This window comes from Drosophila ananassae, chromosome 3R (assembly GCF_017639315.1).
Source record: "Drosophila ananassae strain 14024-0371.13 chromosome 3R, ASM1763931v2, whole genome shotgun sequence".
Taxonomy (NCBI): domain Eukaryota; kingdom Metazoa; phylum Arthropoda; class Insecta; order Diptera; family Drosophilidae; genus Drosophila; species Drosophila ananassae.
The window spans coordinates 9,935,555-9,958,358 of NC_057930.1; the positions used below are offsets into that span (position 1 = coordinate 9,935,555).

General features: G+C 41.7%; 8 protein-coding genes across 10 annotated transcripts; 5 read left to right on the plus strand and 3 right to left on the minus strand.

Moving 5' to 3' along the window:
• The first annotated feature begins 423 nt into the window (after positions 1-423).
• LOC6506085 (epidermal retinol dehydrogenase 2) lies at positions 424-3,407 on the plus strand. Of its 2 annotated transcripts, none has more exons than XM_001965077.4 (6): positions 424-538; positions 1,552-1,679; positions 2,211-2,364; positions 2,419-2,573; positions 2,634-2,994; positions 3,050-3,407. In XM_001965077.4, exons 2-6 carry the CDS (start codon positions 1,657-1,659, stop codon positions 3,311-3,313), a joined length of 957 nt encoding a protein of 318 aa, XP_001965113.2. In that variant the 5' UTR covers positions 424-538; positions 1,552-1,656; the 3' UTR covers positions 3,314-3,407. The 2 variants fall into 2 exon arrangements, with proteins under 2 accessions (XP_001965113.2, XP_044572072.1); XM_044716137.1 differs by lacking the exon at positions 424-538 and adding an exon at positions 654-743.
• A 486-nt stretch (positions 3,408-3,893) lies between these two features.
• Positions 3,894-5,466, plus strand: LOC6506095 (odorant receptor 67a). The gene is made up of 4 exons (XM_001965078.4): positions 3,894-4,777; positions 4,843-5,044; positions 5,105-5,260; positions 5,316-5,466. Exons 1-4 carry the CDS (start codon positions 3,906-3,908, stop codon positions 5,367-5,369), a joined length of 1,284 nt encoding a protein of 427 aa, XP_001965114.2. The 5' UTR covers positions 3,894-3,905; the 3' UTR covers positions 5,370-5,466.
• A 422-nt stretch (positions 5,467-5,888) lies between these two features.
• LOC6506106 (rab3 GTPase-activating protein regulatory subunit) lies at positions 5,889-10,826 on the plus strand. The gene is made up of 8 exons (XM_001965079.4): positions 5,889-5,995; positions 6,061-6,370; positions 6,423-8,216; positions 8,278-8,494; positions 8,555-8,682; positions 8,740-9,865; positions 10,062-10,259; positions 10,315-10,826. Exons 1-8 carry the CDS (start codon positions 5,920-5,922, stop codon positions 10,489-10,491), a joined length of 4,026 nt encoding a protein of 1,341 aa, XP_001965115.1. The 5' UTR covers positions 5,889-5,919; the 3' UTR covers positions 10,492-10,826.
• Positions 10,827-10,892: 66 nt separating this feature from the next.
• On the minus strand, positions 10,893-11,675 carry LOC26515013 (WD repeat-containing protein on Y chromosome). The gene has a single exon (XM_014905176.3). It carries the CDS (start codon positions 11,270-11,272, stop codon positions 10,949-10,951), a length of 324 nt encoding a protein of 107 aa, XP_014760662.1. The 5' UTR covers positions 11,273-11,675; the 3' UTR covers positions 10,893-10,948.
• Positions 11,676-11,786: 111 nt separating this feature from the next.
• Positions 11,787-12,885, minus strand: LOC6504235 (60S ribosomal protein L7-2). The gene is made up of 3 exons (XM_001965080.4): positions 12,748-12,885; positions 12,034-12,682; positions 11,787-11,974 (listed from the first exon to the last, which is right to left on the minus strand). The coding sequence occupies exons 1-3, from the start codon at positions 12,756-12,758 to the stop codon at positions 11,861-11,863; spliced, it is 774 nt and encodes a 257-aa protein (XP_001965116.1). The 5' UTR covers positions 12,759-12,885; the 3' UTR covers positions 11,787-11,860.
• An 842-nt stretch (positions 12,886-13,727) lies between these two features.
• Positions 13,728-17,798, plus strand: LOC6506117 (large neutral amino acids transporter small subunit 1). 2 transcript variants are annotated; one of them, XM_014905051.3, is made up of 8 exons: positions 13,728-13,869; positions 14,375-14,642; positions 15,166-15,361; positions 15,568-15,670; positions 15,737-16,004; positions 16,424-16,748; positions 16,828-16,952; positions 17,018-17,798. In XM_014905051.3, the coding sequence occupies exons 2-8, from the start codon at positions 14,425-14,427 to the stop codon at positions 17,289-17,291; spliced, it is 1,509 nt and encodes a 502-aa protein (XP_014760537.1). In that variant the 5' UTR covers positions 13,728-13,869; positions 14,375-14,424; the 3' UTR covers positions 17,292-17,798. The 2 variants fall into 2 exon arrangements, with proteins under 2 accessions (XP_014760537.1, XP_014760538.1); XM_014905052.3 differs by lacking the exon at positions 13,728-13,869 and adding an exon at positions 13,899-14,153.
• On the minus strand, positions 17,689-21,060 carry LOC6504231 (variant-surface-glycoprotein phospholipase C). The gene is made up of 4 exons (XM_001965082.4): positions 20,933-21,060; positions 18,571-19,538; positions 18,229-18,502; positions 17,689-18,161 (listed from the first exon to the last, which is right to left on the minus strand). Exons 2-4 carry the CDS (start codon positions 19,496-19,498, stop codon positions 17,924-17,926), a joined length of 1,440 nt encoding a protein of 479 aa, XP_001965118.1. The 5' UTR covers positions 19,499-19,538; positions 20,933-21,060; the 3' UTR covers positions 17,689-17,923.
• LOC6506128 (gastrula zinc finger protein XlCGF26.1) lies at positions 20,713-22,686 on the plus strand. The gene is made up of 2 exons (XM_001965083.4): positions 20,713-21,361; positions 21,416-22,686. Exons 1-2 carry the CDS (start codon positions 20,726-20,728, stop codon positions 22,316-22,318), a joined length of 1,539 nt encoding a protein of 512 aa, XP_001965119.4. The 5' UTR covers positions 20,713-20,725; the 3' UTR covers positions 22,319-22,686.
• The last annotated feature ends 118 nt before the right edge of the window (positions 22,687-22,804 follow it).

Consider the following 22,804-nt stretch of genomic DNA (forward strand, 5'->3'; position numbering starts at 1 on the left):
GTACGTACGTATGAACTTGAACTTGGTCGCGAACTTTTGCTTACTCATCTCGCTGAAGCGAAGCAGCGATGCTGGGAAACGGTAAATCATGCTTAGCCATGTTGCTTTAAGCCAAGTTTCAGCTTCCCGGTCTTTTGTTTTGCCCGGGACTCGGATGAAGGTCACGTGTGGTTTAGGAAGACAGAGGAAAAAAAAAACCAGAGCACACTGGGAGGAATATTTTATTTTTCAATTATAGAATTATTTATTATGTTTTCTTAAAATAAAAATAGTGATATAACTACTAACAGTATATTAGGCAAGCAAAAATGATGATCATTTGAAAAGGATCGTTTTCTCATTTTTTTACAATGTACTCTCTTAATAATTCTCTTACTTTTTAAGCTCGGCTCTCCCCCAAAAAAAACATAGGCTTCATCGTTTTGCGAAGCCAGCGGTTGGAATCACTTGGCGGCCAACTGCGGGTCTTATCGGTTGTTTCAGTCCCGACTTTGGGACTTGGATCTTCTTCATTAAAGTGCTATCTGCTGGGATTTGTGTAAATATTACAAAGTTGTTAATAAAAAAAAACTAAGTGAAGTGAAGAGTGAAATTGAAAGTCTCACTTACTCCAGACTAATAGTTTACTAACTGGTTTTTTAACGACAGGATATTACATGGCAAACAAATCAATTATTTTTCATCAAACAAATGGAAACACCTGCTGACTATATAATCTTACAATTAGTGAATTGCCAAATCAAGTTAGAAATTCCCAAATTATTCAGAATAATGACATTATACTTTATAAAAAGTACTTGAAGTCTTACCTAATATATTTTAGTTATTTTAAGAATAAATAGGAAATATTTAATTAAACCAATACTAAGCTAATTTAACCAACTTGAATCAATTAGTTCCGCATTAGAAAACTTAATAATAATGTAACAATAACTAAAGTTTAGTAGCAACCCTCGTGGCATTTTATGGTTATGGCTTTTTGGTTGTTGCAACAAACATTTGGCTTCCCCATTGCAGCAGCGGCAAGCCATGTAGCTGCCACCAGCGCCTGCCCCAGCCCCTGCCCCTGCCCCGGTTCCTGGTTACTTGCCACCGGGACGAAAAGAGCCAACAGCCAAGAGCCACCACAACGGGCCAAGCTAGACATGCACACCCGAAGAGAGAACTGGCCAAGAGCTAAAGAGACGTTGGGCTTCCTGCACTTTTTGGCATCGCATAATGTAATCCATACATACATACTTACATACATACGTGCGGACTGGTGTCTCTTTCTGTGTGCCACATTGGAGTGCACGTAATTTTCCATTTAGTGGCAGACTAAACGAAAACGAAAGTGGAAATGTTGCATTGCATTGTGTCGCCGCTCCACACTCTCCGCACTCGCCCACGCCACACGCTCTCGGCCAGCCGGTTATAAAATAAAAACTAAAAAAAAATAATCTTCAAAAAAAACTAAAACGCCAAAAAATTGTAAAAAGGAAACCACAGTAGCCCGGAAGAGAGCCTCAACCAAACTAGCCGTGACTCAAAACCATTACCTTTTCATTGCAGGCTTTAAGGCCGTGTGGGTTCTGCTTGATTTGGCCAAAAGGGTTACCCCGGAGTTCAGGAAACAACAACAACATCTGAAGCCACTAACCACATCCCTCAGTAGCCATGATAGAGCGTGAAATTATCCAGTAAGTAGTAGTACTTATCGCAAATATTTCATGACAATAAGAGGCAGTTTTAAATAATATCCATTTTAATATTAATAATTTTAATTTTAATAAAAAAGGGACACCTAGAAACTTGTCAATATTCTTCCAAATTAAAATATTATTGTAGAAAAGCTCTATTTTTTCAAGCACAATTTCCCTTCAAGGGAACGTTTACTGTACTTGAACGCCTAGCAGCTCGCTCAAGTATCCGAAAAAGGGGCCAAGACCCAGTGTCAATACTCGAGCCAGTCTCAACATTCTCCATTATCTTATGTTGTGCTAAGCATGTTGTGGAGCTTGGCAAAGTCCGGCGATCGCCTACAGTCTGACCTTTCGACGCTTGAACATTGCACATGCAGTGGGTGCATACAAATAGATCAATTAAGACATTTCGGGGCTGGGCAAGCCGCGAGTTTGGTCAAATATTTGCCAACCCACAGTTCCAGCCAACCCAAGATACTGGAATCATTCGAATTTTTTATTAATATTTATTCTTATTCCATGTCACAGCACTACAACCGCTTCGAAGCGCATTTTTGATGTCCTGCAGGACATACTTCAGTTTTTCATTCTTTTCGTACGCATCCTTCTGGAATTGTTTGTCAAACTTGTGCAGGTTTTCCTGCCGAAACATCTGAAGGATGTTAGCGGAGAAGTTATACTGGTAAGTTTTATTTTTAACAAACTTATAGATCATTTTTTAATAAATCTCATTCAGATCACAGGAACAGGACATGGCATTGGCCGGGAACTGGCGCTGCACTACGCCTCCTTGGGGAGCACTGTGATTTGTGTGGACATTGATGAGAAGAACAATCTTCAGACAGTCCAGAAAGCCAAACGACTTAATCTCGGGGATGTGTACAGTTTCAGGTATTTTTTCAATAATATATTTTAAAGGAAACATTTATTTCATATTCGACTTCTTTTTAGATGCGATGTTTCCAAGCGGGAAGAGGTTATGGCACTAGCGGATCGGATTAAGGCCGAGATAGGACCCATTTCGGTTTTGGTCAACAATGTGGGCATCATGCCCACTCATCCCATCCTCCAGCAATCGGCTGACGAAATCCAGCGCGTCTTCGATGTAAATGTGTTCTCCCAGTTCTGGACCATTCAGGCCTTCCTCTCCCACATGCAGGAGAAGAATCGTGGCCACATTATTTGCCTCTCCTCCATAGCGGGCTTGGTGGGAATCTCCAACTTGGTTCCTTACTGTGCTACTAAGTTTGCTGTGCGTGGACTGATGGAGTCCCTCCACGCAGAGCTAAGGGAGGGACCGCACAGGGATCTGGTAAAAGAAATGTCTTTCTTAATACTTTAGGAACTAATCAGGACCATTCTTGCAGATCAAAACCACCACAATATTTCCGTACATGACCAACACAGGCCTGTGCAAGCATCCGAAGGTGAAGTTTCCCTCCATCCTGGGACTGTTGGATCCCAAGCAGGTGGCCAGGTGGATTGTGGAGGCTCACCGCTCCGATGTGATGGAGGCGACCATTCCCAGCTGCCTGCTGCATATCAACAACTGGACAAGGCTACTCCCAGACCACTGCGGATTAATGCTCAAGGACTACATTGACAGCGGCGTGGAGTCGGACTTAATTTAGTTTCCTTAAGTTACCTCATCTCGTAGGTTTTGTTACAAATATTTTCAAGTAAAATAATAATAAAATGGAGTATGTAATAAAAAGATTAAAATCAGTATAGTTTTAATTGAAGTTATGGAGTTCCACGGAACGTGGGTGTTTTGAAAGAAAGTAAAACTTTAGAAAATATTAACATAAACCATATACTTTTACCAATAAAGTTTAAAGAAATATTAAATAAAATTGCATTGTTTATGCAATTGTTTCCCCCACAAAGGCACACATGGCTAACCGCAATAAATTTTCTTGGGAAACTTCTTGTTGGCGGTAGGTCCTACAGAGAAAATTAAGTTAAATAGAAATAATAAATTATTTTTTAACTTATTAAGTTTATGTTAAAATATTCGTGTTTAAAATATAATAGAAAATTTATACAAAAAAATAATTTTAACCTATTATAAAACTTCTTAGGAACTTTTTAGAAAACAACCCGTGCAGTGTAAGTCCTTTATTTTTGGCCAAGGAATTACCTGCGGTTTCGTCTTCGAAATCAAGTATAAAAACCCATCCAAAGTCGCCAAACAAACAATTGTAAAGTTGAACGAACACAGAAATGGCTATCGAATCTCTTAAAAAGTTGGTGACCAAGAAGGAGGACTTGACCGAAGAACCGAAGTATACGTTTCCAGCAATCGAAGACTTTTTTAAATTGCCGAAGATGTATTATAAGACTGTTGGCCTGATTCCATACGATTCGTCGTCAAAAGCTGAAAAAAAAGTTTCAGAAATCCTTTTGCGGATTATATCCACTGTTATCTTGTTAAACCTGGGATTTGCCGTGGTTATGGAGACTATGTACATAGTGACTTCGTTCCAGAACGGCGAAAATTTTTTAGAATCATGCATGGTGGCATCTTATATTGCCTTCTCCTTAGTTGGATTCGCAAAGCTTATTGTTGTGATCATGCAAAAGAATAAGATGACGAGTTTGTTTCAAACTCTGGAATCCATCTATCCAACGCCCCTTCCAGCGGAGCAGGATCCTTACGATACTCGCCAATATTTCAGGTATTGCCTACGATTCACCAAGGGATTTGGAGGCCTCTACACCTTCCTGGTGTTCATTTATAACTCCTATCCCATCGTGCAATACAAAGTTTTGGTTTTGATTAACTCCCCAAATGCCATTCGCGTGCTACCCTACTCGATGTCGCCTCGGTGGGACTATTGGGATGGATGGTATTATCTGAACTACTTCTCAGAGTCCCTGGCCGGTTACACTGCCACCTGCGGTCACATATCCGCCGACTTGATGATCTTTGCCGTAACCATTCAGGTAATCATGCATTTTAGGCGTATAATCAAGGCTCTCCGGGAATTCGTTGTGGGAGATCCCTCGGATGAAAGCGCAGAAAGTGTTAAAAAAGCTGATACGGCGCTGAAGGAGCTTGGCTCCCTCGTCGAATATCACAACCATATTTTAAGGTAAAAATTCAAATATTTTCACTTATTCTTATATCTTTTAAAACATAAAACATAATATTTTGTAGAATAACCGATGATGTGAACAATGTTTTTGGCATTCCACTCTTGATAAACTTTGCAGCATCTTCGTTGCTAGTTTGCTTTGTGGGATTTCAAATGACCTTTGGTGTGAGCCCCCAGCATTTTGCCAAGTTAATGCTAATTTTGTCATCAGCTGTGGTTGAAATTTATCTTATTTGCTCCTTTAGTCAGAGGCTTATTGAAGCGGTACGTCATTTCGGCCCGTTAGGTATATCATACCTTCTAATTATGGAGTGACTTTTTTAGAGTGAAAATGTATCCTTTGCTGTCTACGATATGAATTGGACAGGTGCAGATTATCGATTCAGAAGGATGCTAATTTATATAGCCCATCGATCGCAAAAGCCGGTTTGCCTAAAGGCCACCATATTTGTGGATATATCTATTGAGACTATGAGTATTGTAAGTAACTTGTCATATGTTATATTAATAATAAATTAACATAAATATTTTTTAGTTTCTGCGAATGTCATATAAATTCTTTTGCGCCATTCGAACAATGTATCAGTAGATTTTACCCGAGAAGTGGAAAAACAACCAAAGAACTCAACATCGACAAGAACAAAAAATTTTTTTTTGGCACTAAGAGTTTGTAAAACTTATATATCACGTACTAAATTAAATATTTTTCACTTTATGTAGTGCACATAACAAACACATTTGAATTTTGGCGCTTTGTCTCTATTGTGACCTTAAATAAAATCGATATTACTCAGTTATCGAATATTGTAGTTGTTATTAATCTTTTAATTTATTACAGATTAGCTTAAAAACTTTAAATCCCTCTATAAATTTATTTCCTTTTGCCGAAATAAATGAAATCATTCTTAATCTTGGCATTCTTATGATAAAATCCTTACTAATAAGTCATCTTATTAGCAATTAATTTAATTTAATTTTAACAATTAAAGGTACTATCCGAAAAAAATATACTTATAATAATACCCAAACAATAAAAAAAACATTTCTCCTAAAAAATATACTTTGAGTTTTATTTTTTAAACTATTTTTGGCTATTATATTGCTATATTGAAACACAAAAGGTGGCAACTCTGTACACAATGGCCTGCGAAGTTAAACAAAGCGGAGAAATTCGCGATTTTAAGAAAGTTCAAGAATATTTTGGGCTAGGACACGGTAAGCTATTGTTTTCCTGTTCAATCACAAAGGAGGATACTTAATTTTGTATATTTTGCGAGCAGACGACAATTGGCTAAATGCTATAAACCAGGCTGTCTCCCCCACTGGGGAGTTGATTGCTCTGGCCCAAGGGGAGAAGCTGGCCTTTCTTTCGACCTGCTGGAGCAGCCATGGGAATGGAAACTCATATGTTCTCAGCTGGTGTGGTGAGCTGGAGGATCCCAACCAAATTGTGACCAGTCTGACCTGTTTGCCCATGACACAGAGCAAAAGCTCCGATGGAACCATCGAATGGACCTGCGTGGCAGTGGGCTTGGTCTCCGGAATGGTTTTGTTCTACACAGACTCGGGCGTGAAGCTTTTCTCCCAATGGTTGATAGATAAATTCGAAGTAAATCCTTTGCTAACCACCTGTATTTTGCAGTTGTCAAGAGGACCCAGTTATAGCCGTCAAGTTGCAGTCGCCTCCAAGGCATTCAGAAGCAGACGCCTTGCTCTACATAGTATATTCGCGTTGTCTGTGTTTCATGCAGGGACAGGACATCCTGCCCACACTCACTAACTGTCGGCACAACGTCCAGAGAGGAGCCCTGGATCGAGGCTCATATCCCACAGCGGACGTGGTCCCCTTTCAGAAGTACCAGTTCAAGCAAGAACGGCAGGCTCTTATCAACGATGCAGCCATTTCGAGTACGCAACGACCACCAACCTATGATTACATTGTGCAGCAGAGCATCGGTCACGGCTACTTCGCCAAAGTTCATGCAACGCCACCGCGAAGTTCACAGGTCTTGGCTGCCGGAGCAGAGCCCTATTTGGGTTTCTTTCAAGCAGAGGAGGGCTATAAAACGATGAGCATACGGGAAGTGGCCAAGGATGTGATTGGAATCGCTTACAAGAACCTGATGGGCGGTATTTTTCGTCGAGCTCCGGAACCATTGCCGTCGCCTGAGGAGTCCCCTATGCCTATGCCGACTAAAGAGGCACCCATGAGGATACATTGTCGCTTGTACGATGGAAAACGGGACGGTCTAACTTTGGCGGTGGCTCCAGGAGGTCGTTTAGCTGTGGTCACAGATAATCTAGACCGAGTGATGTTGGTGGATACACAACAAGCTATTATTCTGCGGGTGTGGAAGGGCTATCGTGATGCGCAGTGTGCATTTGTTCCAGTCAAGGAGCGATCTGTCCGCGGAATCAAGACCCACAAGCGAAAAGCCCTGTTTTTAGTCATCTATGCGCCTCGGTTGGGCGTTCTGGACATCTGGGCTCTACAAAATGGCCCCAAAGTGGCCGCATTTAATGTCTCAAAAAGCGGGCAGTTGATCTACAACAATCACGGCCCTTTGGGAACTGCCGGAGGGTCAGGAGTAGGAGGTGGCAGTAGCCAGTCAAGAAAGGCACCAAATATCAATTATTGTTTGTTTTTGGATCCCAGCGATGGCGGCCTGAAAGAAGTTCATATACCATTCCACTACGCCCTTAGTGAGACTAGTTCGCAGACATCCCGGGATATTCACATGCTGCGGCGTTTGAGAAATCAGTTGAGGTCCCTAAACCTCGGCGACACCGGCGAAGCAAAGCTTCTGGAGATTGCCGAGCTGGCGGGTGAACTGCAGACACTTGAAGTGCGTCAACAGTGCTTGGAGATGCTGCTTAAGAGCAAGAAACTCCAGCCACGGGTGTTCCAGTGCATAATTGACGCTTTTATCGAAAAACCCCTTCCGAAAGAAACTCCCTCCGAGGATTTCGAGCACCAGATAGGAAACTACAAGCGACTGACCGATCTATACTTGTCGCTCAGTCAAGCCAATAAGCGAGAAGACGATGAGCCACCTGTTGAACATATAGAGCTGTCTGATGCAGATCTCGTAACCATCAACAAGTTGGTCTTGCTGCTCGATGACGGAAGTGAGAAGGATAAGCCCACCACCACCCGGGAGGTCAGCTTTAAATTGCCAGAGGAGCATAAGTCTGAAGAGTTTGTGGACTATCTGAGTGTCTTTAATATCGATAGCCCAGATGGAATCAGCTTGTTGCCGGAAAAGTTCGAAAAGTTTGGAATTGTCAGCATCGACCTGTTCAGCCAGTTCTTTTCGCAAGGCTTGTGTTTTGGCCAATTTAAGCAATGGATCCATAAGGCGTGTTTACCCAGCCGGGATCTTCTCACCCTGGTCATTTGGTTCTGGTTGGAAAAGCCGTTCAAGTACAATAACTGGTTAGAATTTTATTCAGATAATTGTTCCTAGTTATAATTAAATAATATTTTCCCTCTTCAGTGATGAAGTCGTGGAAGACATGTCGAGGATAGCTGCTATGGTTCAAACCATTTGCGAGCTTGCCGGAGACCACATTCACGACTATGCCTACAATAAGATCTCACCCTGGTGGCAGGAGGTGCGCGAGTTGCTCTTGGAAAGCAAGCAGTTCTCGGGACTACTGGTGGCCATTGTTTGCAAAACAGTGGCCAGTAATCTTTGGCGTAGCAGAAGAGAGGTAATCGGTTTGACATCGCATCTTGTGTTGGCCCCTAATCATAATTATTTTTTAACTTAGGGCTCTTGCGATGAATCCTCTCAGACTGAGGAGGAAGAGCGCTGGGAGCGCATTTCTCACGACGAAGCCCAATGGGGATTGCTTACGGGAAAACTGGAAGATGTTGCTGTCCTAGGCGCTATCTTAGGGTAAGCTTGTATTAAGTATTTTAACAGCATCTCAACTTAAATTTTCTCTTGTTTCAGAAAGCCTCTTACCTGTAGGAATCCAGTGGGCCCACAGATGCCGTACGAAGCGCCTGATTGCAGCTTAAAAAGCATTGTAAGCAGTGGCAAAGGCATTGTAACTGAACTGACTGCCAAGTGGCTGATCAGTGCGCAACTACATCCCAGCAAGGTACTTGAGATTACAGCACCCGAAAATGAGTCGGATGAGGAGAGTAAAACAAAGAAGAAGGACATTCCGAAAGAGGAACAATCTAGCGAGGAAACTGAATCAGATCCGGAGCTGGAGATGGGTAAAGAAGTTCAGGATCCGACCAAAGATCCCTCCGAGCCAATACTCGAACGCCTGGCTCTGCTGCGTGCCCACTTTCCCTTCAGTTTGGAGTCGGGCGTGTTGTTGAGTCTTATGTCCTGGCAGTACATGGTGCAGTGGAGCAAGCAACTTTCCTCACTGGATCACTTGCGAGCGGCTCTGCTCTGCTTGAACCAATACAGGAAACCAGACTGGGCCTTGAAACACGGAATATGCTGCATGCTGTGGAATGCCACGCTAAAGTTTCCGCTCCAGGCAACAGCTAAGCTGATGCAGAAAGTGGGACGCCTTCCTGTGGACAAGATGTGTCAGCAGGATCTTGACATGTCAGCGGGCAAAGTTCCAGAGTTCTTAGAACTCAGTCTGGATTTTCTGCAGCACTTTACCACTTCCCTGGAGCACGACAAGCGGGAACTGCAGTTCGAACAGTCGTTAAGCGAGGGTGCACTGCCTCTCCAGTTTCTGGCGCTCCAACAACACCATGCCATGCCTCAGTTACTTCGCCTGCAGACGGAGTTGTGCAGTGTGCTCCACTTTGTGGCTTATTTCCAATTGCGCGTATCCAAACCCTTAACCGTGCTCTTCGACGGAATGAGCAATAAAGCCTTTCTTGCGGATATCAACAAAGAGTTGCCCTACGTTCTGCCCTCGCCAGATCTTGTCCTGCAACAGCAACGCTCTGATTTCCTTTGCCGCGTGGTGTCCGCCACAATGGACCTCATTAGGGAGGACTTGGAGCAACTATATATCCTTGATCACGTCTTCTACATGGCCAAGATTTGCGCTCTTGCCGACAGCTGGGAGTTGGATAAGCTGCCTATCCTAAGGCGACAGGTATGTTCTTTGAGTTTAAAATATTGTTACATCCTAGGAGGCATGTTTCTAACCAAAAAACTAGGAAGCCTTGAGATTTTAATTTTCCATTTAGGATGTGAGGCTTAATTTAGAGCTCATTCTGTGTTGTGCATCACAAGAAGCAACACAGAAATTAAAACAAATTATATATTTTATTTATTTTGGCCTCCTCCAGGTGGTGGAACTGTACGCGTTTGGCTACGATGCCGAAGCACAAGTCCTACTCAATGACATCAACGACGATGAGGAGCTGGGACGATTGCTGCTAGAAATCGCTGGCCGCCGGCTTAATTTGTACGCCAATAGCTCGCAGTCAACGTTTCTAAAGATTGCCTCTGTAGGCCATCAGCTACTGGCCTACCTAGACAACCTGGTAAGCGACTTCGACGTTTGTGGTAAACAGTTCTCATCCGCTTACTACTTTCCAGAGGGAACCACTGACAGAGAACAGTATTCAGATCGCAGCCACTAAACCTGATGAAATCGATGTGGCTGCTCTAGACAAACTATTGTCCCATGTCTACAAATGCCTCTGCCGGCGCGAGTCCAAGCAGCTGCCCATCATTGCCCAGATGTACAACGCCGTTCGCATCCTGCAGAACTGAAAAAAAACAGACGCGAGGAGACGCTGAAGAGAGCGAGGACCAAACGAACAGTTTATTTTCGATGTTTAAGAAGCAAATAACGATAAATGTTTAATTAATTTTTTGTCATATTATGCTATAATGGAACACATATACTGCAAGATCGATGATAAAAAATAAGCAATAGCGAAGACACATAAGAAGCAAGAACGAAGACCCATATTAATGAAAAGCGAGAACCCAGCTATATCACTATAATGACTTGATGAAGAATATATTGAAGAATGACCGACCTATGATGTATATATGTATATTTTGCTTATACTTTTGTTGATTAAAAGCATTCAGCAATTCTACATTATACTGGTTTAATTGCTAAACGGTAACAATTTTGTTTCCCCTTGCATTCAAATGTAACTAAATTGGAATTATCACCAAATAAATTGAAATTTATTTATTTTTATGATCAATTTACATCCTATATTTTAAGCCCTAGTTCAGCCCGTAATTTTGCATTACGGATGGGTCGACTTTCGTTGGATTTGCCCTTGCCCTCTAAATTCTCCGGACGATGTTTCACAATCGCTTCCGGCGTAGGCAGTCGGTCAGGCATCCCCGTAGCATGAACCTTGAGGTGGGTATACACAGCGATGTAACTCTGGCTGGTGTCCAGTTCGATGGTCTGGCTATGGTCCGTTCGACCGGGCAGTGCAAATTGCTTGCCCAGGATGGGCTCCTTTAGGGACCTCGCCACTAGTTTATGTAAATTGCTTTTGTTGAGATCTTTTTCTAAGGTTACCATTGTATAGTTTTTTTTTCCAATCTCACAAAAATGTTAACGTTTGAAGCTTACGACGTCCTGAGTTGCACTAGGTTAGTGGCACTGTTTTCTACTAATAGGAAAACAACTTTTTCTCTTTCATGGCAACAAGTAGCTTCCTGGGACGTTCCTTTTTCCCCCATTCTCCGTCAGAACCTCCTCTGGTTATGATTTATTTATTATTCCTAGCAGAAAGTTGATTCTTTGGTTTGTTCAATTTGGGAATTTTGCTGAGACACGCAAGGCCAAAATGCAAGAAACTTGTTTCGTGGGTGGAGTTGATAAACATGTAGAATAATGAGGAACGTCGTTAGAGACAGTTTCATGTGGTTTCTTAATGGTCTGACTATTGCTTTTATGGGGAGCACTGAACAAAAGGAAGGGACATTCCTAAGAATTCCTCTGTTCGTAAAATTATTTTCATTCTTTATCAAAAATTAGAAGTTACAAACTCTACATACCATCAATAAATACAATTTTTGTTTGTTTTTTAAGATGTGTATTGGGCTTAGCTACAAATTAGGGTATTTAGGTTGAACAATCACTTAAAGGTCTACTAGCTTAGGATCTCTACAGGCAGCGGGCTATTAGTTCATTGACTGCACTTCCCCTATCGCCGTATTCGCCTCCACGCTTGTAGGAGACCGATACCTTTTTCTGCCAACCGTTGCGGGGGCTCGACAACTAAAAAACAAAATAATAATATTAGTGTTTATTTTGAAATAAAATTGAATAAATCGTACCATAAATGCGCACAGAAATTGATTGACAGCCGCAAAATTGGGTCCAACAGTGCAGATTTCGTGGATGATGTCTTCCAAGCAAATAATCCCCTTCTCGCCCAGTTGCTCCTCCACCATTGTGTTCGACTGAATCGCCGTCTTCTTGCCATTTACACGGGCGAAACCCTTTTTGAAGATCAGCTCGCGAATGGTGCTCAATGATGGATTTCCGTAAATCACATATGGTTCGATGACGCGCAACAGTAGCTGGTGCTCTTTTGTATTCTCGAGAAAGACGGCGTTGTGTCGGTAGGGCATTCGCAGGGTTCTGAATATTTCCGTTGTGGTCTTATCGAAAATCTTCTTGCCCGCATGCCGCATCACGAAGAGCAGCTTCGGATTACCTTCCTTTGCAGCGGCCGCACTTTCGGCCGTAATATTTGTGCGCAAAATGGTTTGCTTGATGCGTTTTGCCGTCTTCTCGGCTTTAATATAGCCCATTACAAAAGACTCAGCTCGTCGGAATTTGTGGTGTTTCTTGGCTGCCAGACGCTTTTTGATGCGGTCATTTGTTCTCTGTGTGACAACCGCCTCATCTTGGAGAATCCTCCGTTTGCGGTGCTTCAGCACCGAGACAGTTTTTCCTGGTAATTTGTTTGGCACGGCATATCTATATAAAAAGACGTATAGGGTATGAATAAAGTAACCAATATATAAAGTTAGAATTCTGCTTACTTGTCCGACATAGCTGAATTCTTGCTTTTAAAACACAATCTTAAAAAACACGTGCAACGCAATCAAAACAATATTTAGAAGAACTAGAGACGGACGTTTTTCTTGATATCATACGTTTTGTTATCGATAAGTTTGTGAATCAACAGCTGTTTACGTTTCGCGTAGAATGGCAAAATTGAAACATTGGCGGTAAATCTATTTTTTTTATATTTTATTTTTCAAAATATATATTTAATAAAATTTAATATTTTTTGTGACTCCCTTTTATCGAAAATAAAGAGTGGAAATAAAGAATTATTAGAAGTTAAGAGATGTGAAATGCGAATACGAATTCCTCAATAAAATATAAATTCATTCATATGCATGTAAAAAATAATTTATTTATTTATTTTAAACATATTTTATTGCGTTATGTTTTAGATTTACATTTTTTTAATTTTTGTGCAAGATTCTTATTTTGTATTAAATCAATATATTTTTTTCTGTATACATTAAGAATTTATTTCTCTCCTGATGGCTCTCTTAAGGTATTCTTGAGGTATATTAGGCATAAAACAGAGTTTGTAATTGATGAATCTCCATGCTTGTTAAATTAGTTTTAATTTCAATAAGATTTAAGTCGTCAATGAGATTAGATCGTATTTAATTACTTTCAGAGGCTAACGTAAATCGTTATTTAAAATTTCCCAAAGATTATTTGCTTACAATGTGTGTAAGCCTTAAAGTTGTTGTTTTTTTTACAGAAAAAAAAACATTAAACTTTTTTTTTACCATTTAAAAAAAAAATCTTAAAAGTATTTAATATTATTTGACTTCTTGTATCTTTAATATTATTGTTTTTAATTTGTGGGCAGTTTTGGGAAAACAAAATTTTAAAAAACTTTTTTGATTATTTAATTTAACAATGTCATTAATAATTTAATAGGTATCTTCTAGTCGGGACAATAAAGTAAGGGCGAATTTTGTAACTCTCTCTGGCTTTGGGGTGGAAATGCGTTAAATTTAGTATGAAAATGCCGGTTGCGACTTGCGATGCCAGCAAAACGTACCGAACTCGAGACCGAATAAGTCGAATACTCGTGCTGGCTCTGAGCTTGAAGTTGTTTTGTGTACGCGCTTGAGGTAAATCGTGTTTTCAGACAAGATAACAGCAATAAACAACAACACAGCATTCCAAAAGTTGCAAATAAAAAAAGAAAAATGCACAACTGAAATTGCTAGGTTTTCAGTGCCACGCGTCGAATGTGTTTACGCGAAATTGATGACGAAATCGTGAAAATTAGCACGAGGTGTTGCTCTGTCGTCACACGTCACCCTGCCCACACGCACCCCAACCCCAAAACCTCCGATTTCCAGACAATCCCCTGACACTTTAAAGCTTAATGTCGTGAAGATAGTGAAACTATGTATGTCAAAAATCATAATTAAACTTTGTGTCTGGCAGAAATTGATTAGATCGTTGCCACCGCGGCAGTGATAGAATCCACGAACAGAAAAATCAAAATCCCCAACAACAAACTGGGTTTGTTTACTAAGAGTCTAGCACGTGCGACCCCTCTATCACCGATGGACAAAATTCTTGTTTTATAGTTTAATTTTAACTATTTATTTCCCCCTTCCCTTTCAGTGGCAATGTAATTTTTTCGGTGATTAAAAAAAAAATCCATAATAGACAACATGACCGATCGATATGCCAACGGAGTGACCACTAGTTTGGTGGAACCCGAGAATGGACGCACTCCATCCACAAATGGCAGTAAGGAGCCCTCTCAGGGGGAGGACAAAATGGTTCTTAAACGGAAACTAACCCTCATCAATGGAGTGGCCATTATTGTTGGAACGATAATTGGATCGGGCATCTTTATAGCGCCGACTGGAGTCTTCCGCTACACAGAGTGAGTGCACTATACGAATGTAATTCCCAGAACTACAAATACATATTATCATCCTTAATTTAATTTATTCACAAAAAGGTCAATTTAACTGTTCATTAATAAATTGTCACAAACATTCCTTTCGCACCAATTAAGCCAAATTTATTACTTCCCGATTTTTGCTTAAGAAATTCTCATCAAATATTGCGTCAGCCCTTGGAATATTTAAGATTTGTCTTCGGTTACAAGAAGGCGTGTCACGTTTCCAAATATTGATAAAGAATATTTTTCCAAAATGCCATAAATTGCCCGGTTATATACGCACATAGGAAGTAAATAATATGATTCAACTTATTATTAAATATGCTGTTGTTACAAAATTAGACTTTAAAGAACACAATATTACTTATAAAATGGTTTTTCTCACTAATATTTTTTGGGGAATAAATTAGTAACCTCCTAAAGTTTACAAATATTTTTTTTTATTTGTTTATTTATTTCTTACATATTTCTTTTCCTTCTCGTTTTACATATTTTTTATTAGATCCGTGGGAAGCTCCCTCTTGATATGGTCGGCATGCGGAATATTGTCCACCATTGGAGCTCTGTGCTACGCAGAACTGGGCACAAGCATCACACGGTCTGGCGGAGATTATGCCTACCTACTGGTATCCTTTGGGCCACTTGTCGGATTCCTGCGCCTTTGGATAGCGCTACTTATCATCCGGCCGACGACGCAGGTCAGTGCCTGAGGCCCATCAATTGAATTATGGAATGTTTATTCCCATTGATTGATGGGCAGCGCTTTAAATTGGTTGTTGATGCAAATAAATATAAATTTATTAAGTGCCGGTTACCTTCGACCGGAATTGAACTCAATTACGCAGAAGACTGGGGCGAAAACAACTTTCTCTAGTAAAATATAAATTTTTTACATTGTTTGCAGACCATCGTGGCGCTAACATTTGCCCATTACGCCGTCAAACCCTTCTTCGAGGACTGCGATCCCCCGCCGGATGCAGTGAAACTCCTGGCTGCCGTTTGTCTAAGTGAGTTATGGAGCTAATCCCCCAAAGAATTCAGATGTTAATTTAAATTATTATCCTTCATTTTAGCTCTGCTCACTGCCATCAACTGTCTTTCCGTAAAGGTTTCCATGAAGGTTCAGGATGTATTCACAATCGGGAAACTACTTGCCCTAATCATGATTATTCTGGCAGGACTCTTTTACATAGTCACGGGTCGACTGGAGAACTTTAGTAATCCGTGGGAGGGCACTTACAGTGCCCGCAACATTGGCTACGCTTTCTACTCCGGTCTGTTTGCCTTTGGCGGATGGAACTACTTGAACTTTGTGACGGAGGAGCTCCAGGACCCCTACAAGTGAGTGATAAATGGCCCGCAAAATGGAACGGGGCCCTGATTCTTTGTCGCTGCCAGTCCTTTTGCGTCATGCGCAACCAGCAACAAGTTGGAGAACTTGTTGAGCGTCCTTGGCGTCAGGAGTGTTTGACTGGATGTGGGTGCCTGTGCAGTGGGTGTCTGTGGATGGGTGGAACGGGTGGCCTAGGGATGCTGCCTTTTCCCTAACGAATTTAATTTGCTTTCAAAGCGTGCAATCAATTTAAGTGCTCCTTCCTCCGCCTTACCAAGTGGCTTTCTGATTAAAAAGCACGTTCATTCGTACACAGAAAATATTATAGTTGAATCTATGCTATTGAAAATATTTAATCAAAATATACAATTGCTCATATTCCAAGCAAATATTCAGAATTTTTTAAACCTATCGTTCCGTTTTGCAGAAATCTTCCTCGTGCCATTTGGATAGCCATGCCCCTGGTCACGGGCATCTATGTTCTGGTTAACTTGGCCTATTTCACCGTGGTCAGTAAGCCGGACATGCTCAGCTCGTTGGCCGTGGCGGTGACCTTTGGAAACAGTGTATTTGGACCCCTGGCCTTCATGGTCCCCATTTTCGTGGCTCTAAGCACTTTCGGCGGGGTCAATGGAGTGCTATTTACTTCAGCCCGATTGTTCGCCACTGGTGCTCAGGAGGGACATCTGCCAAAGTTTTTCCAGTTGTTCCACGTAAAGCAAGAGACTCCCATTCCCTCGCTCATATTCACCGTAAGTTTGAATTACCATTTACATTGCTTAGATAAAAAATGTGTTAAAATGTATCTATTTATTCATATTATCCTGATAGTGCCTGATGTCGTTGCTAATGCTGCTGACTGATAATGTCTACCAGTTGATTAATTACTTCAGTTCGGTGCTATGGCTTTCGGTAGTGGCCAGTATAGCTGGGATGTTGTGGCTGAGGCATAAGAAGCAAGTTTACAAACATTACATACCTTTATGTGCCATTTAATTTATTCCTCTTGTATTCCCTACAGACCCGATATGCCACGTCCCATTAAGGTGCACCTTGCTCTCCCCATTATCTTCATGGTGAGCTGTGTAACGTTGGTCCTTCTACCAAACTTTGAGGAACCCCGCGACCTGCTCATCGGCATCGCCATCACCCTGGCGGGCATTCCCTTCTACTATGTTTTCATCGCCAGGAAGAAGAAACACAAGTGCTACGGCCGGCTATCCAACTCCCTGGTTGAAGTTTGCCGGGCTATCTTTAATACCACCGTTGTTGAATCTAATGAGGCGTTGAAGTAGAGCCGTTAGGTTTTGAATCCCACCCGAAAAGATATTCGTTTAAATTTTAAACTCAAATATTGTTAGGCTCAATGGGAACATGTATCCCCTGAGATTTTTAAAAGCTTTTAGCTATATAATGTATGATATTTTCGCTTTTGCGATTGGCATTCCTCACATCAAAATCGAAATCGATTAGAGTTTAGTTTTAAACTATTTATTTGAGAGAAAACTCCGCATCTAACAGTTTTTACGCGAAAAAAATACAACGCCTTTTGTGTATTACTTCCCACTAATGTTTAATTTATCTTTTATGGTTCGATCATACAATACTAATTCCATTTTGAACACAAAAATCGGGAAGTTCTCTAATGCACTTCCCACTTTAATGGGAACAAAATATATAAAAACATAAATGTGACATGTTTAGGGAAGCTAAAAAAATAGCAGTATAATAAGCAACAAATACATATATGGATATTTAACGTAACCGCTTAGAAAATTAAATGTATTAATTGCAAACTATAATGTTCTACTTTAAATATTGGATGCGCGTTCTATGGCCCTAAAGATTATCGGTTTAATATTATTTCATTATATGATTTTGTTTTTTTTACACACAATTCTGACAAACTCTGACAGATAGATTCTATTTAGGCGTAGATCTTGCGGCGATTATATTGTATGGCAGTGTCCACCAGGGTGGTGCCTCGGATAAAGTCTGCTGCCACGATATTGGCATTCACGCCGAGCTCGTCCCGATACAGGTTAGAGATCCGCCAGTTTATGTTATCGGCCATCTTTCGCAGTCCGCCGTGCTTGTCCAAAATAACGTCCCAGGTCTCAGGGGTTAGCTCAGCCATATCGGCCACCGGGCGACTCGTAAACCGCCTTCAAAAAGGTTAATAAAAATGAATGCATTTTCTGTATCTTATCAAACACATTTAGATAAACTCACGACACATCAAAATCATTTATGTTGCGCAAATACTGTTCCAAACGGGGCCATGTCTGTACGTTGCCCCAACGCTGCTCCACGGATCCGTACAGCAGTTGGGGGTATTCGTCCACAATGACTTGTCGGTCATAGGCCAGGAATACGTTCTGTTTCCTGTTCCAAATGTCACGCAAGGTGGCTCGCCAGGTCAAGGAGGGATGGGCTATCAGACCCTCGAATTGTTCGCGCAAGTAGCTGACCAGCAGATGATGCACATTCAAGCCTTTTCCAAAACCTTAAAAGGATGTAAAAAGGATAAAATGATTTAAAAGATATCTAATTAAAATTATGAACTTAACTCACCCACTGGAAACTCCTTAAGACCGAAGATGACTATCTCATTTGTCTCCAGAACAAAATCTCTGACCTGATTGATTACTTCCTGTAGTGGTCGCTGCTTGGTTATTCCGTGATAAATGAAAAACTTCTCTTCAGAGTTGCGGTAGTAGCCTACGCGAATATCCAGATACCTCACACCGTGCATAAGTTGGCCCCTGATGTCATCGTCCTGGCATAAGGCGTACTTCGTCACTAGGCTCTCCTTCAGCAAAGGATCGAAATCGGGTCGATAAGAGCCGGAGTCATGGGTGCCCGGAAGGAAGAGATCTCGCAGGCGCATCTCACCAATCAAAGATTTCAGCTCGTTCATCCAGCGGGGATAAGCTCGAAGACAGGTCTTGGCCAAGATGCGCCCCTCTTCATCGATATAGCTAGCCCAAAAGCCATAGCACGCAGTCTCCACAGTGACATTTTGGGACAGAGCGTAATCAAAGGGCACGCCTGTGGTGAACCACTGTGAAGAAATACCTTCGCTCGGCTGAATGGCAGCCACAATCTGTATGGTTCCTCCATTGGCAGACCAGAACCTCTGTCCGGAATTTCGTGTGTCTGGTTTACTAGTGACTCCATGAATGGGTACATAATCCACAGACGCTTCACCGAAGCCGCTAGCCTCCTCGTTGTTGAACGAGGCCAAGGGAGTACCCGGTGGCAGTAAGAGTTTCTCGAAACTGGTAGGATCCTGTTTCGTCAATAAAACAAAATCCCCGCTCTGCGCTGGGGCGTTTTTCCATGACACCTCCAGGAAGCGGCGTCGAGCACTGATCGTCAACCAGAGTTTCAGTTTGTGGGAGTCCTCCGGATAGGGGTTGGACTCCTCCGACGATGAAGAGGCCTCTATGTGGATTACCAGGAGCATCAGCAGTGCCAGCAGGAATAGTTTGCCCGCCATAGCTCTGATTAAATTAATGCTGATTCGTTTTAATCAGCGTCTGTGAACCAGAATATCAGTCAACTATACTTCGTATATAGTATACGATAGGGGACCCCAAAAGTTCAACTGCTCGCGCCGAGAGCTCCCGACTTAATGAGCTGAGACCCCGAACGCCGATGCCCAGGTGGATCTTTATCACTGTATATGCCGGCTAAGGGGTGCTGAACAATATGCAATTGGAACGCGACACGATCCAGAGAGCTTTCAGTGTGAATTAAAGCCAAGATGTTTAGATTGCTGCCTCTAACCCGCCTCGTTTGTTTACTGCTTCAATTAAATCTCTGTTTACCGTGGGATTCCCGGCAATTGAGCGCTAACTTATCCACTCGGATAAGGACACCAGTAAATAGATTGGCTCCGAAACTTATGCAAATGAGCCTACAATTGCAATTTCAATGACTGCGTAAATAGAACAATTGGTCGCGATCAGATTCGTTTCAGAACAATGGGGCGAACAAACTCACAAGACTCTATCAGAACCCATTTATTCGCACTTGATTTTAATTGGCAGTGTAACGGTCGAGGAGAGTTTTATACTCCCAATAAACAAAACCGACAATTATATGTATATTTTCACTTCCCCTAGGAAGTAGACTAAACAATGGGCAGCTTTATGACTGTTATTGGATTCAACTCCGCGGCGGCGAGTAAATAAATTAATATTTAAATGGGAGCACCGGTACCGACACGGTCCGTACGGGTTGTTCCAGGTCCAGATTTGTCTCCCAACTAAAGCTCAAATGCGGCAAGCGAACCGAGAGCAGCTCGTGGGATCGGTTCTTTTATTGGTCAACTTTCCCACTGACATGTAGCTGGTGAACTTTTCGTTGCGGTCGAGATTTGTGTGTCAAGTGCTGAATAAACATTAAGGTAGTCATTGTCGCCGTAAATAATACGTATACCCGAAATGCATGAGTTCTCAAAGTATTTACAGCTTTGAAGAACTATAAAACAGTTTAAAGGGACAGTTTAAAGGTAGCGTTTTTAAAAAGATATTTTTTAATTCGAAATATTTAAAGTTTTAGGGGTTTTTGTTTATTTAGGTGTAATATTCAGATGTATTTACTTTCTGTGCACGATAAAGAATTTAAAATTATAGTTTATTTTATGTACGTTTTTTTTTGTTATTTAAATAAGAAAATTAAACTTTGAAAACAAAAATTTCAAAAAGTAACAGTCAAAAATATGAACAGCAAGGTCGCCCGTATTTTAAACATGACGAAGGTTGGTCACACTATTCAACAGCTGTTCGGCCTATTCGGCGTCCAAAACAATAAGTTTGTTTTTATTTCTATTTTTTACAGTATCCCGGCATTTAGAATGTTGCAAACTGAAGCGATGCAATCCCTACCCACTTTACACCAACCTCTGCACTCCAAGGTGTCTAATTACCTGAACAACCAGCGGAGAACCGGGCAGTTCTGCGATTTGCTCCTGGAATTGGACTCGGATGATGCACTCAGTTTGAGCGTTCACTTCTGCGTCCTGGCTGCTCAGAGTCAGTTAATAAATACCAACCAGAAGCAGCAACAGTTCTCCATCCACAATCCGCTCAAGATCACCATCCGGAATTTTAGCTGCACCCAGTGCTTTCACACGATTGTGGATTTCTTCTACGAGGACATTGTGTCTGTTTCCAAGGAGCATGAGTCTCACTTCCGAGAACTGGCCCAGATACTGGCTGTAACAGAGCTGATGAATCTATACCAAATGCCCCTGAAGGAAACATCAGAGATTGCTACTTCCGGAGAAGCAGAACTCAATCTGGAGCCGGTACAGAAATCGGAAGATGTGTTTGAGAATCAACAGAGTTATTTTAAGGTATTATTTTATCCATATTTATTTTGTGTTTTAACTATATCTTTGTGTTTTTAGTTAAAAAATCCAAAGGCAGTTAAATCAAGTAGTAAGGTGAACTACTGCATTGGTTGCGACTTCAAATGCTATCAAGTGCAGAAGATGATCGAGCACATGAGCAGCTGCGAACCATCCCACCTAACCTGCTCTCTGTGCGAGGTGGGATTCCTCGATTGGCGAGAGTATGATACCCACCTTCGTCGTCACTCCAGCGACCTCCGCAAACCATTCTTTTGTCTGCAATGCGGAATAAGGTTCACCACGCGAGCCGCTCTGTTGGTCCATCAGCCCAAGCATTCTACAGAAACACCACACATCTGTCCCCATTGCGGAAAGGGTTTTAAGTGGAAGCAAGGACTAAGCAACCACATCTTGGTCCATAATCCCCAAAAGCAAATGCTCTGCGATGTTTGCGGCTACAGTACCACCCACATGAAGGCCCTAAAATCTCATAAGCTGCTTCACACTGGGGAGTTTTTTGCCTGCACAGTGGCAGGATGCAAACACCGGGCCAATAGGAAAGAAAACCTGAAACTGCACATTGAGACACATAAACAGGGGCGTGATTTCATCTGCGAGGTCTGCGGCTGCAAATTCAGTCAAAGCAAGAATCTCAAACGTCACGCCTTAAAGCACACAGAGACCGGTCCGAATCGTTATAAATGCCAGCTGTGCGGTTTCAGCAGCCATCGATCCGACAAGATGAAGGAGCACGTGCAGCGTATTCATACAGAGAAGGCCGTGCAGCTGGAGCTGCCGGAGACTGTGGACAGTTCCTTCCCCGATGACTTCGATCTGCCAGTTATTGAAACTGTGACGACTCCAAAAAAGAAGCCGAATGCTCCCAAATGCAAACTGAAGAATGAAACTAATCCTGAAAAACGACTGAAAACCTTGCTGCCAAAGGAGACTGTAAAATAATCAAAATATCAATGAGTGGTAATCTGTGTTCGAATTTATGGTGGAGAGCCAAGAACAAAATATTCCATTGGCAAAGAGTTTTCCAAAATATGCCGATAAAAGTCATTGTATTCGACCTGATACGAGGAACAATCATGATTTAATTGTCACAAAATAATTGTAAACAACTTTGGTATATTGTGCAAGGTTCTTGAAACAACAATGTTGGGGCAGCTCTTGTCTTATCTGGAAATGCCACTGGGAATTACTGCGTCGTTTCCAGAACGAATACCTCGCAATGACTAAGGGAGGCGGTAGTTGGAACCTTATCACCTTGTGGGAGCTACGTAACAAATGTTGTTTTTATAAAAACAATTAACACAAATTAAGCAAAAGCTTTTATTTTAGATGTAAACAAAAGAGTGGGAGGAAGGAATCTATGTAGGTCATCCGATTGGTCAGGTTCTAACGCACACCTATGCTTAGGGGAGACGTGCCTCCCTTCAC